At 45.6% G+C, this 13,014-nt stretch overlaps 1 protein-coding gene across 14 annotated transcripts in view; it reads left to right on the forward strand.

Annotated features, from left to right (window-relative positions):
- FRY (FRY microtubule binding protein) overlaps positions 1-13,014 on the forward strand; it is a 428,089-nt gene that overhangs the window by 152,744 nt on the left and 262,331 nt on the right. Inside the window, exon 1 of one of the 14 annotated variants that reach the window (XM_044927337.2) lies at positions 6,797-7,773. The exons of the other annotated variants lie outside the window; for them this stretch is intronic. Coding sequence (XP_044783272.1) covers positions 7,716-7,773 — 58 coding nt within the window. The 5' untranslated portion in view covers positions 6,797-7,715. Of the gene's footprint in view, positions 1-6,796; positions 7,774-13,014 lie in introns of those variants that run through there. 14 annotated transcript variants of the gene reach the window in all.

A 13,014-nucleotide genomic window follows, 5' to 3' on the forward strand; every position in this document is an offset into this window, starting at 1 on the left:
TGATGGGGAAAAATGTAGAGAACGTTGTTTGGCAGAGTAGAGACCAGACTGATTATTTACTTTTGGCCAGAACTACTTTAAAAGACCTGATGTTAACTGTAAGTTCCATGTTTAAAAAATGTTCTCAGAGATTTGTTTTTTTTTTCATTTTCTTTGTGCCAGTGAAAAATGCAATGTTCATGGTTGGATTTTGGACTGAATGCTTAGTAATCCTCAACTGAAAATGAGAATTAGAAAACAGAGAATGTTATCCATATTTTACTATAACAGTTTATTATTTTTTATTGCCTTCATTCAGATGACTTATGTTAGAGTCACTGAGCACACAAAGTTAAAGGAAGGCTGTGTGCTGAGCTGTACTTGGGTTCGGGATCAGAAATCACTCACAGATGCATCACCATAGGCAATAAGCCTGGTGAATCTCAGTTTTCCCATCTTTAGAATGGGGATAATACCCCTTTCACACACACACACACACACACACACACACAGGTCTTTGGCTTAAGTGTGATAACCTGTAAAATAGCCCGTTCTGTGGCACATAGAAGGCACTTAATAAATATTAGGTCTCAGATTAAAATAAGGTATTTAACTCCATAAGATTAGGTGAAATTTATGTTCAGTTATGGAACTAGTAAAGCTTATAAAAATTCCATCCCATCAGCCAAACAAGTATTTCTTATCTGAGTGACCTTGGATTCTCTGAACTTCAGTTTTTCCATCTATTAAATAGGGATAAAGCACCAAACTCAGAGACTTGCTTTGACAATTCAGTGCAGTGGTACAGGAAAAGTGCTTCACACAGTCACTAGCACAAAGCAGTCTCTCAATAAATATTATTGTTGGTGCCATGATGTTATTAATATCATTATGATGCCTCTGCCTTGCTGTGCACATATCCTGTCTCTATCTTTACTACAGTCCTACGAGGTGTGTATTTTTTTTAATTTCATCTTTACTGAGGTATAATTGGCATTTAAAATGGAAAGATTTAAATTGTACATAGTAGTGATTTCATATACATACACATTGAAAATATTCCCCTCGTCTAGTTAATTAACACATCCAGTGGTATGTATTGTTAATGTGTGAGCCACCAGGGAAGCCTGCTTTTTTATTGGCAGGAGCTGAAGAATGGGGAAACTAAATGGCCTGCTCTGGGTCACCAGTTGGTTAATTGGTGAGTTTAGACTTGAACACAGATCTTGCAGTTCTCAGTCTGATGTGGTTTCTGCCATGCCAGTGCCACCTCAAGCCTCTGTAATATGCCAGGGTAATGTTTTCTTTCAAAGTCTGCTTAGAAATGATTCACAGAACAGTTTGGAAACCACTGGACAGAATAACAAATATTTCTTGAGACCCCCTGAGCCTCAAATGACATTTGATACATAGTACCAGTCCTGCCTTAGATAGGGAAAAAGTGGAAACGGTGACAGATTGTATTTTCTGGGGCTCCAAAAGCACTGTGAATGGTGACTGCAGCCACAAAATTAAAATATGCTTGCTCCTTGGAAGAAAAGCTATGACAAACCTAGACAGCATATTAAAAAGCAGACACATCACTTTGCCAACAAAAGTGAAAGTGAAAGTGAAGTCGCTCAGTCGTGTCCAACTCTTTGAGACCCGTGGACTGTAGCCCACAAAGCTCCTCCGTCCATGGGATTCTCCAGGCAAGAATACTGGAGTGGGGTGCCATTGCCTTCTCCAGGGGAACTTCCCGACCCAGGGATCGAACCCAGGTCTCCCACATTGCAGGCAGACGCTTTAACCTCTGCGCCACCAGGGAAGCCCTTAAATACAAGAATACAGTCTTTCAGAAAACCTCCTATAGAGACACAGAACAAAGGTATAGTCAAAGCTATGGTTTTTCCGGTAGTCATGTATCAATGTGAGAGTTGGGAGTTGAAACTCCCTTGGACAGCAAGGAGATCAAACTAGTCAATCCTAAAGGAAATCAACCTTGAATATTCACTGAAAGGACTGATGCTGAAGCTGAAGCTCCAATCCTTAGGCCACCTGATGTGGAGAGCTGTCGCACTGGAAAAGACCCTGATGCTGAGAAACATCAAGGAGAAGTGGGAGAAGAGGAGAAGTGGGCAACAGAGGATAAGATGGTTGTATAGCATCATCCACTCAATGGACATGAGTTTGAGCAAATTCCGGGAGATGGTGAAGGATAGGGAAGCCTGGAGTGCTACAGTCCATGGGGTCACAGAGTCGTACATGACTTAGTGACTGAACAGCAGCAATGACAACCAGTCCTGCGTAATACAAGCCCTGCTTTTCCAGTGACGAAGATACCTATCCTTGGCAACTCCTCTTTGCTGTCACTGCCTTTCTCCCAGCGTCTTCATGTTGGCGTCATGTATTAAGTTGGAGTTGGGTGGAAAATTTGACTGTTAGCAATTATTCAGCAGGGTTTACCTTTCAGTATTGAGCGCTGCTACCGCAGGGGTCATCATGTTTGACTTCTCACCATCTATGTCATAGCAAAGTTGTTTTTTTTGTTTTTTAAATCTGGTTGCCAGTCAGTGTTGATCATTTCTTTGGTTCCACTTGGAGTGATGAGATTCCTTATGAAAATAAATATTTTGGAGGTACAGCTAAAATACAAACAAACATGGAAGTGGAGGTATTGCAAACCTGACATATGTTGGGTTGCAGAAGTTGCCATCTTGGCTCCATATGGAGTGTTGTTCTGGGCACATGGTAGGATTTCAGCAAGTTGGAAATCAGGTTTCTGGGAGCCAGCAAACATTAAACATCTGCCAAAGCGAATTATGAAACAAAAATGTTCTTTATTGAAAATGTTTGTGCTTTTCAATTACCTGAACACCATCATGCTCAGTATGTCCGAGCTACGTGAAGGACCTGGAATCATGACCTTGGGATTTGGGATCGTCCATGGGTAGAGGAAGGAGGGTGTCCTGTCTCCCTTACTCTTTTGTATTCAAGGACAGACCTGTTTTTCAAAATCTCTGTAAGGTCATCTGGTAGTTTTGTTTTTTTTTTAGCTGAATGGCTGTGATTGAAAGTGTACCGGCTCATCTGCTAGAGCAGAGTCTGTGCCAGAAGAATCTTTGGAACAGCAGCGAAATTCATGAGATTCTTGTGAGTTTCACTGTGTTCTTTGACTGCTGGCTTCTGGAAAGATCTATGGGCAGCCACAGGCACAGCGAGAATTAGGCACAGCCAGAATTCACCATCTGCCACTGCTCTTGGGAGTGTACGAAGATGATGACTGTTAATATTATTAATTATTCATCACGAGACATTTATTAAAACTCCACAGTCTTCTGCTGCTGGAACTCATGCCTCCAATTAAACAGACATAAGAAACAGAAATGTCTATCTTCCTCAAAAAAAAAAAAAAAAAGTGAAAAGAGCTGGCGTTAAGCAAACAATTTATAGTAAATGATACTAATTTTTTTTTCTCTGTGTCAGGAGATAATACATTCATGTTGAAGAAATGCAAGATATAAGTGCATGGGCCTGATACTTGGACTAAAATCCACACATGAAGACAGATGTTTAAATGTGGACCTTACTTACATTTCATTCATCAGTAGTAGAATCAGATTAATACAATTTCAGCTTTGAAAAGGACCCCGAGGTAGCCTAACCTTGTGTGTCCTCTATCAGAAACTTCTCAATAATACCCTCACCGACAGTGTGTTTGACTTCTGTTCACATACGTCCAGTGACAGGAAATGCATTGCCTCCAGAAGAAATTCATTCACGCAGTATATTCACTGAGCACTCACTATGTTACTGTCTTCGAGGAGCTGACTCCTCTAAGCAGAGGACTCAGCCAAAACTGATAAGTTCAGGACTTCAGCAAATTATGTGTTAGGGTATTTGTTCATTCCATTTTCAGGTGTCTCTTTTTGCCAGAAAGTTTCCCCATATAGTTCCTTCCCTATAGTCATTGCTTAGGTATTTGACAAAAGTGCTCATTACCCTCTTAACTCACCTAATTTTCAAATTATACATTCTTAGTTGGTTAAGCAGCTACTTTTGTATACCAGTTTGCTAAGTCATGTCCAACTCTTTGTGACCCCATGGACTATACAGTCCATGGAATTCTCCAGGCCAGAATACTGGAGTAGGTAGCCGTTCCCTTCTTCAAGGGATCTTCCCAAACCAAGGATGAAACCCAGGTCTCCCGCATTGCAGGCAGATTCTTTACCAGCTGAGCCACAAGGGAAGCCCAAGAATACTGGAGTGGGTAGCCTATCCCTTCTCCAGGGGATCTTCCTGACCCAGGAATCGAATCAGGGTCTCCTGCATTGCAGGCAGATTCTTTACCAGCTGAGCTTCCAGGGAAGCCCACCAGTTTGCTAACGTAACCATTTTAAAGGACCACAGACTGGGCAGGGTAAACAACAGAGGCTTCTCAGAGTTAGAGGCTAGTAGTCCAAGATCAAGGTGTTGGCAGGATTAGTTTCTTTAAGTCCTCTCTTCTTGGCTTGCAGATGCCTGTCTTCTCCCTATGTCTTCACATAATCTTTTCTCTGTGTCTGTCTGTGTCTTCATTTCCTCTTCTTATAAGGAAACCAGTCAGATTTGACTAGGACACTGGTGCCTTATCTGAAGCTCTACATGCATGCTAAGTCACTTCATTGTGTCCAGCTCTCTGCGACCTATGGACTGTAGCTCACCAGGGTCCTCTGTCCATGGGATTCTGCAGGCAAGAATACTGGAATGGATTGCCATGCTCTCCTCCTCTTCCCAACCCAGGGATCAGACTCGTGTCTCAGGTCTCCTGCATTTGAAATGGGGCTCTTTACCACTAGCACCACCTGTGAAGCCCTATTTGAACCCTGATGGCTCAGACGGTGAAGAATCTGCCTGCAGTGTGGGAGACCTGGCTTTGATCCCTGGGTCGGGAAAATTCCCTGGAGAAGGGAATGGCTACCTACTCCAATAATCTTGCCTGGAGAATCCCATGGACAGAAGACCCTGGTGGGCTATAGTCTGTAGGGTCACAAAGAGTTGGACACGACTGAGAGACTAACACACAGACACCTCCTTAAAGACCCTACTCCAGCTACACACTTTTTGCAGTCCTGGGGGTTAGGACTTTAACATATGCGTTTAATGGGGGATGCCATTCAGCCCATAACATATACTCTTATGTTGGAACACTCTCAAGCAGGCAGATTACTCCACAGAAAGAATCAGGCAGGATGGTCACATCCTATGCGCTAGACATCTTGATTACATTTGAAAGCCCCGGCATATTGACTGACATTGAACTTGCAGTCAACAAGAAGTGCCAAGTCTTTCCGTGTCTTGTTTTTAAGTCACGCCTTCTTCCATCCTTTGCATAGTTGATTCATTCATTTGGCTGTTCGTCCAGTGAGTCTGCCCTGAGCACTGGCTACTTTGTAGGTACTACTACACAGACACTAGCTCTGCAGCAAGGAAACGGGCAGACGATGTCCCTGGCTTCTTTGCAGCTTAAAGGCTTTCCATGAAGGCTTTCTATAAACAAGCGAACAAACAAATAGGTAACTGTAGATTGATAGGTGCCATACTCTTTACAATAGCCAAGTCATGGAAGCAATCTAAATGTCCACTGATGAGGAGTGGATAAAGAAGATGTGGTAAGTATATACAATGGAATATTGGTGGTGGTGGTGGTGGTTTAGTCGCTAAGTTGTGCCGACTCTTGCAACCCCATTGACTGTAGCCTGCCAGGCTCCTCTGTCTATGGGATTCTCTAGGCAAGACTACTGGAGTGGGTTGCCATTTGCTTCTCCAGGGGATCTTCCTGACCCAGGGATCGAACCCGGGTCTCCTGCATTGCAGGCAGATTCTTTACCAACTGAACTGTGAGGGAAGCCCCACAATGGAATATTACTCAGCCATAAAAAATTCACTATTCCTTGAGTACTCATCTCCTCCCTATATTCTTCTGAATTGCTAGGATTACAACCGGGAATAAAATAGTCATAACCCCTGCCTTCACAGATCTTGTATTCTCCTGATGATGGGAGACAGACTATGAATGTGGATGTTTAGATAATGAAACATGCTTTGAATAAAAATGAAGGAAAGGAAGAGAATAACAGGGAAATGAAATCTTACTTTATAGATAATGGTCAGATTTTGCTGATCGGCAGAGACTTGAAGAAAGAGAAGCGGTAAAGCATGTGGACATCTGGGTAGAGAGAGTTCAGGCAGAGGACAGAGTGAGTGCAGGGGCCCTGGGCTTGGGCCGTGTGAAGAGCAGCAAGGAGGCTGCTGTGGTCAGAGTGGACCTAGTGCTGGCTCTTGTTTTTTTAAAATTTATTAATTTGGCTGTGCAGAGTCTTAATTGAGGCATGCGGGACCTTTAGCTGCAGCATGTGGGGTCTTTAATCGCGGCATGTGAGATCTAGTTCCCTGACCAGGGATGCAACACGAGCCCCCTACACTGGGAGCGTGGAGTCTTAGCCACTGGACCACCGGGGATGTCCCTTAGTGTTTATTCTTCATCACCGGCATTTCAGAAAATGTAACAGAAAATCAGGTTGATTCTTTGCTTGACTTGCTCTGTTTGGTTTTGCTTTTGTTCGTCTCGTTAACTAGAAGTACGTGAGAAAAGAGTGTTTTGGTTCTACTAAGCCTGTATTACCTGGCTGTGGAGGTGATTCCAGGGTATGTGTGTGTGTGTGCATGCTCAGTCGTGTCCAACTCTGTGATCCCATGGACTGTGGTCGGCCAAGCTCTTCTATCCATGGAATTTTCCCGGGAAGAATACTGGAGCGGGTTGCCATTTCCTCCTCCAGGTAATCTTCCTGACCCAGGAATTAAACTTGGGTCTAGTGTCTCCAGCATTGGCAGGTGGATTCTTTACCCCTGCTGCCACCTGGGAAGCCCATTTATGTATATATATCTACATATATACATGTTTGATGAAATTAGGAGAGCAGTCGAGACATACATTTTTATGTTTAAATGTGAGAGTGAGAGTCATCTACCTGATTTTAAAAAACCCATGATGCAGTCTGCTCGAAGCAGTCCCAGCTGCAGGTGCTATCGTTTTCAGCCTCCAAATAAGCAGCAGTTGGGTAAGGGCCAGAGTAGTTAGGAATCTGAATAAGAGCTCTGATTCTTCGCAGGATTCCCCACACCTGTGTTAAACTACCGCAGGTGCAATCCCATTGGTGCAAACAGTTTTATAAGCAAAAACTAGTGGAGGGGGTAGCCACTTCTTGATGCCAGTCTTCTTTCACGCACAGTGGGTCTTCCCCTGACCTCCCAGTAGCCAGCTTCTGGGTACTATGCATCCCGAGACATGTTGGGAACTTTTTTTCGGTGACAAAGCAAACTGTTCTCATGCTTCCAAGTGTTTCCATGTGTCAGTTTCTAAGAGGCAACCTGTGTTGGGTGGAGAGCAGAGTGAGCGCAGGTGACACTCTGCAGGTGAGCCTGCAGTGGCTCCGACAGCCCAGCCAGGCCACGGCTGTGACCTCAGAGGACGCCAGAACGCTTGAGGTGCCGGAAGCGCAAACACATAAAATGGTAACTGCCTCAGAGTTAGACTCTGGAATGCACCACGTAGGCTCACTTTGCAGATATAAGAGCAGTGTTTGGACTCATGCTTTGGCCACAGCCATCTTATTTGAATGCCTCAGTTTCTCCACTGGTAAAATTTTAAAATGTACAGAGCTTCACACGATGTGAAGATGCATTAATCAATCAGTTCCTTCTTGGAAAAGAAAGTCATGGTGAGCTGTGGTGGTCGCCCTTGGTTGGAGTCCCTTCTCTGTGAAGACCAGCTGGGTAAGTGTGTAAAGTTGTTTTCTCATTGACAAGTGTTTTCAGAGCGTTATAAGATTTTCCCGGATCACATCCTGCATCTGCTTGGCTATTTCTAAGGGCTGAACATATGGCATTTAAGGAAATTTTGTGGTAATGGCAGAAGATTTCAAAACTAGTCTCTAGAATTACATCTCTGGTCGGATATTTTAGTAAACGCAGTCTATTCCACACTGCCATATGATTTTTAGTCTTTGGCTTGTATGAAACAATTAGTTCTCCTTTCTGTTGTATCTGTGGATTTGAAGAAAGCCACTGGACAGATGCACAGCAAAAGGATGCATTTTGTATAGTTAGTGTACTGAGGGCGATGGTACAGCCATTGCTGGCGGGCTCACCCACAAAAATAAAGCTCAGCAAGTGTTTTATAGCCTCTCTGATACTCCAGGCACCACGCTAGATGCTGGTGCGTCAGAGTTGAGGGGCACGGTCTTCCACTTCCTCGGAGGAGCTCAAAGTTTAGCAGGGAGGCAGACTGTAAACTAATAATTACAAGACTGTCCAGCAAGTGCTTTGTTGTCGTTTAGTTGCTGAGTCATGTTCAGCTCTCGTCACCCCATGGACTGTAGCCTGCCAGGCTCCTCTGTCCATGGGCTTTCCCGGGCAAGAAAACAGGAGTGGGTTGCCCTTTCCTCCTCCAGGGGGAGGAGGTTCCTTTGGCTGAAGCACAGGGTTGAGTGAAGTTGGAGAAGTAGGAAAGGGTCTAGGATGATGCCAGAGGTTGAACTTGATCCCCAACGTGATAAGAGAGCCATTGAACAAGCTGCAGCTGTAGGCAGGACTGCAAGACCAATGAGAGGACTGTTGCATTGAGCCTGGCAGGGAATCATTAGGACCTTAATTAAGACAGTGATGGTGGGAATGAAGATGAGAAGATGGGGACAAGAAATACATAAGACGGAGAATAGACAGGGCTTGCTGAGACTTTGGTCTCAAGAAGGGGGTTCTTGGCTTTCTAAACTTGAGTCGCTTTGTAAATGGTGGTGCCATTCGGGCAGTAAAGGAGACAGCTGGAACTGGGGGAGGGATGGGGTGAGTTCAGATTCAAAGATGTTGAATTTCAGGCACCTCTAGGGTATCCAGGTGGAGACAGATAACAAAATGTAAAGAGGAACCCTGTATCAGCAGGAAGAGGAGGTGTAGAAATACAGAAAACATGCATAATAGTTGAAGGATTTAGATGAAATTCCTTAACATTTATGAGTGGCACAGTGGTAAAGAATCCACCTGCCAATGCAGGAGATGCAAGAGACATGGGTTTGATCCTTGGGTTGGGAAGACCCCATGGAGGAGGAAATGGCAACCCACTCCAGTATTCTTGCCTGGAAAATTCCCTGGACAGAAGAGCCTGGCGGGCTACAGTCCACAGGGTTGCAAAGAGTTGGAAGAGACTGAGCACACACTAGAAGGAAAAGGTCTCAAATGGAAGTCTGAGTTACTCGTACCATTGAAGGGAGGGTTGGAGGAGGAAGGAGCCCTTAAGGCCATGAAACCAGAGGTAGAGGGAGAACAGAGGAGAATGATACCATAGAAGCCAAGTAAAGTCAAAATGTCAAAAGAAAAAGACCAATAGAGCCAGATGCTGCCAAGAGGCCAAGGAAGGTGAGGACTAGAAGGTTCCCTGGAGCCTGGGCAATGGTGGTCCCTGCACACTCATTACCAGTGAGCTGGAATGGCAGCAAATTGGAGAGCAAGGGAGATTAGGAAGGGTCTTCAGAAAGTGTGTGCATGTTCAAGAAACTTGGCTATCAGGAAGACAGGGTGGTTCCTGGTTTCATCAGGTGTTGCTGAGTCCACGGTCAGCCCAGCTGACCACGTGTGGCAGGGCATTCGCCATCAAGCGTCAGTTCAACAGGCTTCTTGCGGCATGTTATTAGACAAGCATCAAAAGTTTTAGATTCAAAGTCAATCTCAGACCCCTGCCTGCCACTTTCTAATACCTCCTGCTACTCCTACGTAGAAAAAATTTCAGACTCTCACTAGAGATGTTCTGGCCTTGATGCTTTGAATAGGACAGGTGGGCCCAGCTCCATGGAGGACTCGCTCCTTATTGTGTGACAAGGAGCACCTGGCGTCCTACCTGAACGGTGATTTGTAGGAGGGCGCGGGATTGCATCCAGGCAGTTCTCCCAGTGCTGGGACCTGGGGTGAGTCCCTTCCAGCTAAGCTTGGGTTTTTCCATCCATTATGAGTGAATTTGACTGGATGACATCTAAGACCCCCTCCTCCAGGTCCAGCGGACTTGGATTCTGCCTTCAGCGTTTGGTTTTTGTTTTCCCTTCCACATACCTCCCATGCTTTGCATGATTCCTAGAGTTTTCGGCCTACAACACACAGTTAAGAATGAGCCTTATCTGCAGCTGACATGGTTGGAAACTGTGGCCAGGAAATAAGAAATCGAACACCAAGAAAATCGAGACCATTTTCTTCCATCTTCCATCCCTCTTGGCTTTTTGCCTCTTTGTGCTGCCAGCTTAACACTTCCTCTTGGCCAAAATGGGAGTTTGTTCAAACAGATATCTGGGAGCCTGGAAGATTATGGACAGCTCCGATGGAAATGATTAAAGGCCCGGAGCTGCCAGTATAAAATCGCTGTGCTTTGACCGCCCTGCCATTGGTTAGAATACTTGCTGGTTCACTCATTTACCCCAATAGCTGTTCATTCAGTGACTACTTCCCGAGGGCCTCCTGTGTGCCGTGATGAGTGGGCTCACCTGGGGTCCCAGGGCGCTGGTGTGAAGTGGCGAACACCGGGAACATGGAATCTGCCCTAGTGGAGATGATAGTCCAAAGAGAGAGGAAAGCATATTGGGAAAAGTCAAACAGTAAAGGCACAACTGCAAACTGTGATAAGGGCCATTAAAAGTAGCAATGAGGAATTTGAACAGTGGGTCCAGATTTAGACCAGGACCTCAGGGGAAGGCGTCTCTGAAGAAGTGATGTTTTGATTAATGGCACAATGAACAGGATTAGCCAAAGAGAACAGAGAAAGCATGTGGGGAGTGGAGTAGCACTGTCCAGACCCTGAGGTGGGGCAGGGCGAGATGGCCAGAGGATGGGGAAGGGAGAGCAAGGGAGACGATGGGAGACTCAGGCAGGGCCAGCTGTGCACAACCAGGCAAGCAGGGGGTCGTGGAAGAAGAGAAGAGTTTAGAGAAGGGTGGGGGTCAGTGCAGCACACGCTGCTGAGATGCCATTTAATGAAAGACCGAGCCGTGTCTGCTGGCTCCTTGGAGACTACTGGTCACCTTAGTAGAAGTGCGGCCATAGGAGATAGACTGGAACTACTGAAGGGGAAATGGGGGATGAGGTGTAGAGGCAGCTTCGCTGAGATGTGAAGCTACAGTGGGGAAGTCGGGAGGAGAAGGTAGGAATGGGAAGGAAACGTGGGATGAAAGAAAGGGTTTCGTACTGTTTCTTGTATACTTTTAGATGAGCGGTATTCAGCAATTTCAGAAAGACCAGAAAGATCTCACAGAAAGAGAAAGGTTAAGATACAGGAGATTGAGGGCGTGGGGTCCCAGCAAGGGGGCAGAGATGGGGTCAGATGAGGCATCTCCTCCATCTAGCCAGAGACGTGGGGTGATGATTTAGGGAATTCAGTGGCAGGAAAATGAGGACCTTCCACACTGATGCCACCTGTGAGGCCAAGTCCTCCCTGAGCTGGCAGGAGGGGAAAAGGCAAGACTTGACAGCTGCAGAGAAAGGCAGAGATGGGAGCCCTGCTCCCCCCATGCTCCCCACCTCCGATGGGGCAGCCTGGCTCCCTGCACCTGCTGGCAGGGCTCCTGTCCTCTCACCGTCTGCCCCACTCATGGGGTCAGCATTCTCAGAGGTATCCAGGCAAGAGTACTGGAGTGGGGTGCCATCGCCTTCTCTGATCGAATATATTAGGAAGGCTGTTTTGATTTTGTTTCCTGGGGTTTAATGCCATATTGCACCACTTGATGTAATTTCCTTACAAATCCAGAGTATTCTGCCATGGGAGCAGTGCATTTGCTCTGGTGATTTTTCTTTCCTGTTTTGCATCCAATTAATTTCATGATGCCCCCTACTCTGTGTTCTGTTTTTACCCTTGAACTTGCACATACCCTTTCACCTGCCAATCTGAAAAGCACACAGTTTTGTCTTTTCTGGTTGTTTTGTGTAACTATGTCTCACAGTTCAGTCTGCCTTCCACCCCACTTTTATAGAACACGTTTTGAAGCTGGACTCTTTGATGCAAGCCCACTTATGAAAATATTCACATACTTTGCCTTGTGTAGTTTTTGGCTTCTCCCTCTCCAGATTACCCGCTCCTGCCTGCCCGTGATTAGGAGCTTTGAAGCAACACCTACAGTACGAACTAGAAAGTCCACTAGATCTTTCCTTTTCTTCCGTCTTCCCACGGCCTCGCTGCTTTCTCCTCAGAGCTTTGTCTTCGTTTAGCTTCCTCTCTGTGTCCTGTGCTTGCACTCTTCAGATCCCTGCCTCTCTGCTCCAAGCTCCCAAGTTTTCACCTTCCTTCCAAGGACAAGAAGCAGGGATACCTTCTTGGAGATACGAGTCATTTCTTTTGCAGTTCATAAGTCCTTACTGAGTAGCTACAGAGATAATGAAGAATAAGGAAGGGAGTAAACACATAGTGAGAATTTCCCTGCTAGGTGCATTCTTTCTGCTCTGTGAACCGTTATGGTCATCCTGCTCCAGAGAGCGTTGGTCCCGGTTTATAGACAGATGAACAAATCCCAGAGATGTTTGTGACTTCTTGAGACCTATTTTAGAGCCAGGACTGGAAACCGTCCTTCCTGGCCCAAAGTTCAAGAGGGCGGGAGGTTATCATTGTATCGTCTGGATACTTCATGAAAGAGAGGCTCATGAAAGTCCTTGACTTGAATCCTATCTTACAGTTGCTCTGATGTGAGGGTGGCTCCCTGGCAATCAGGAGTCCTTAGTCCTTGGGTCCAGGCAGGAATCTTCTTCACCACTAGGTGGCGATGTAGCAGCATCGCAAGTAGTCCCCACGCAAACGGAACCGTAGACTTGGGGACACGCCTTCTAGGGCTAAGGCGTTCGAACTTTTTTTTTTTCCTTTTTAAGTAATTTCCTGACATAAAACTAACCATTTTAAAGTGACAATTCAGTGTCATTTAGTGTATTCACGATGGTGAGCAACCACTACCTCTATTGCTCTGCAGAACCCCTTAAGTGTTAAGCAGATTCTTA

This window comes from Bubalus bubalis, chromosome 13, assembly GCF_019923935.1.
Source record: "Bubalus bubalis isolate 160015118507 breed Murrah chromosome 13, NDDB_SH_1, whole genome shotgun sequence".
Classification (NCBI taxonomy): domain Eukaryota; kingdom Metazoa; phylum Chordata; class Mammalia; order Artiodactyla; family Bovidae; genus Bubalus; species Bubalus bubalis.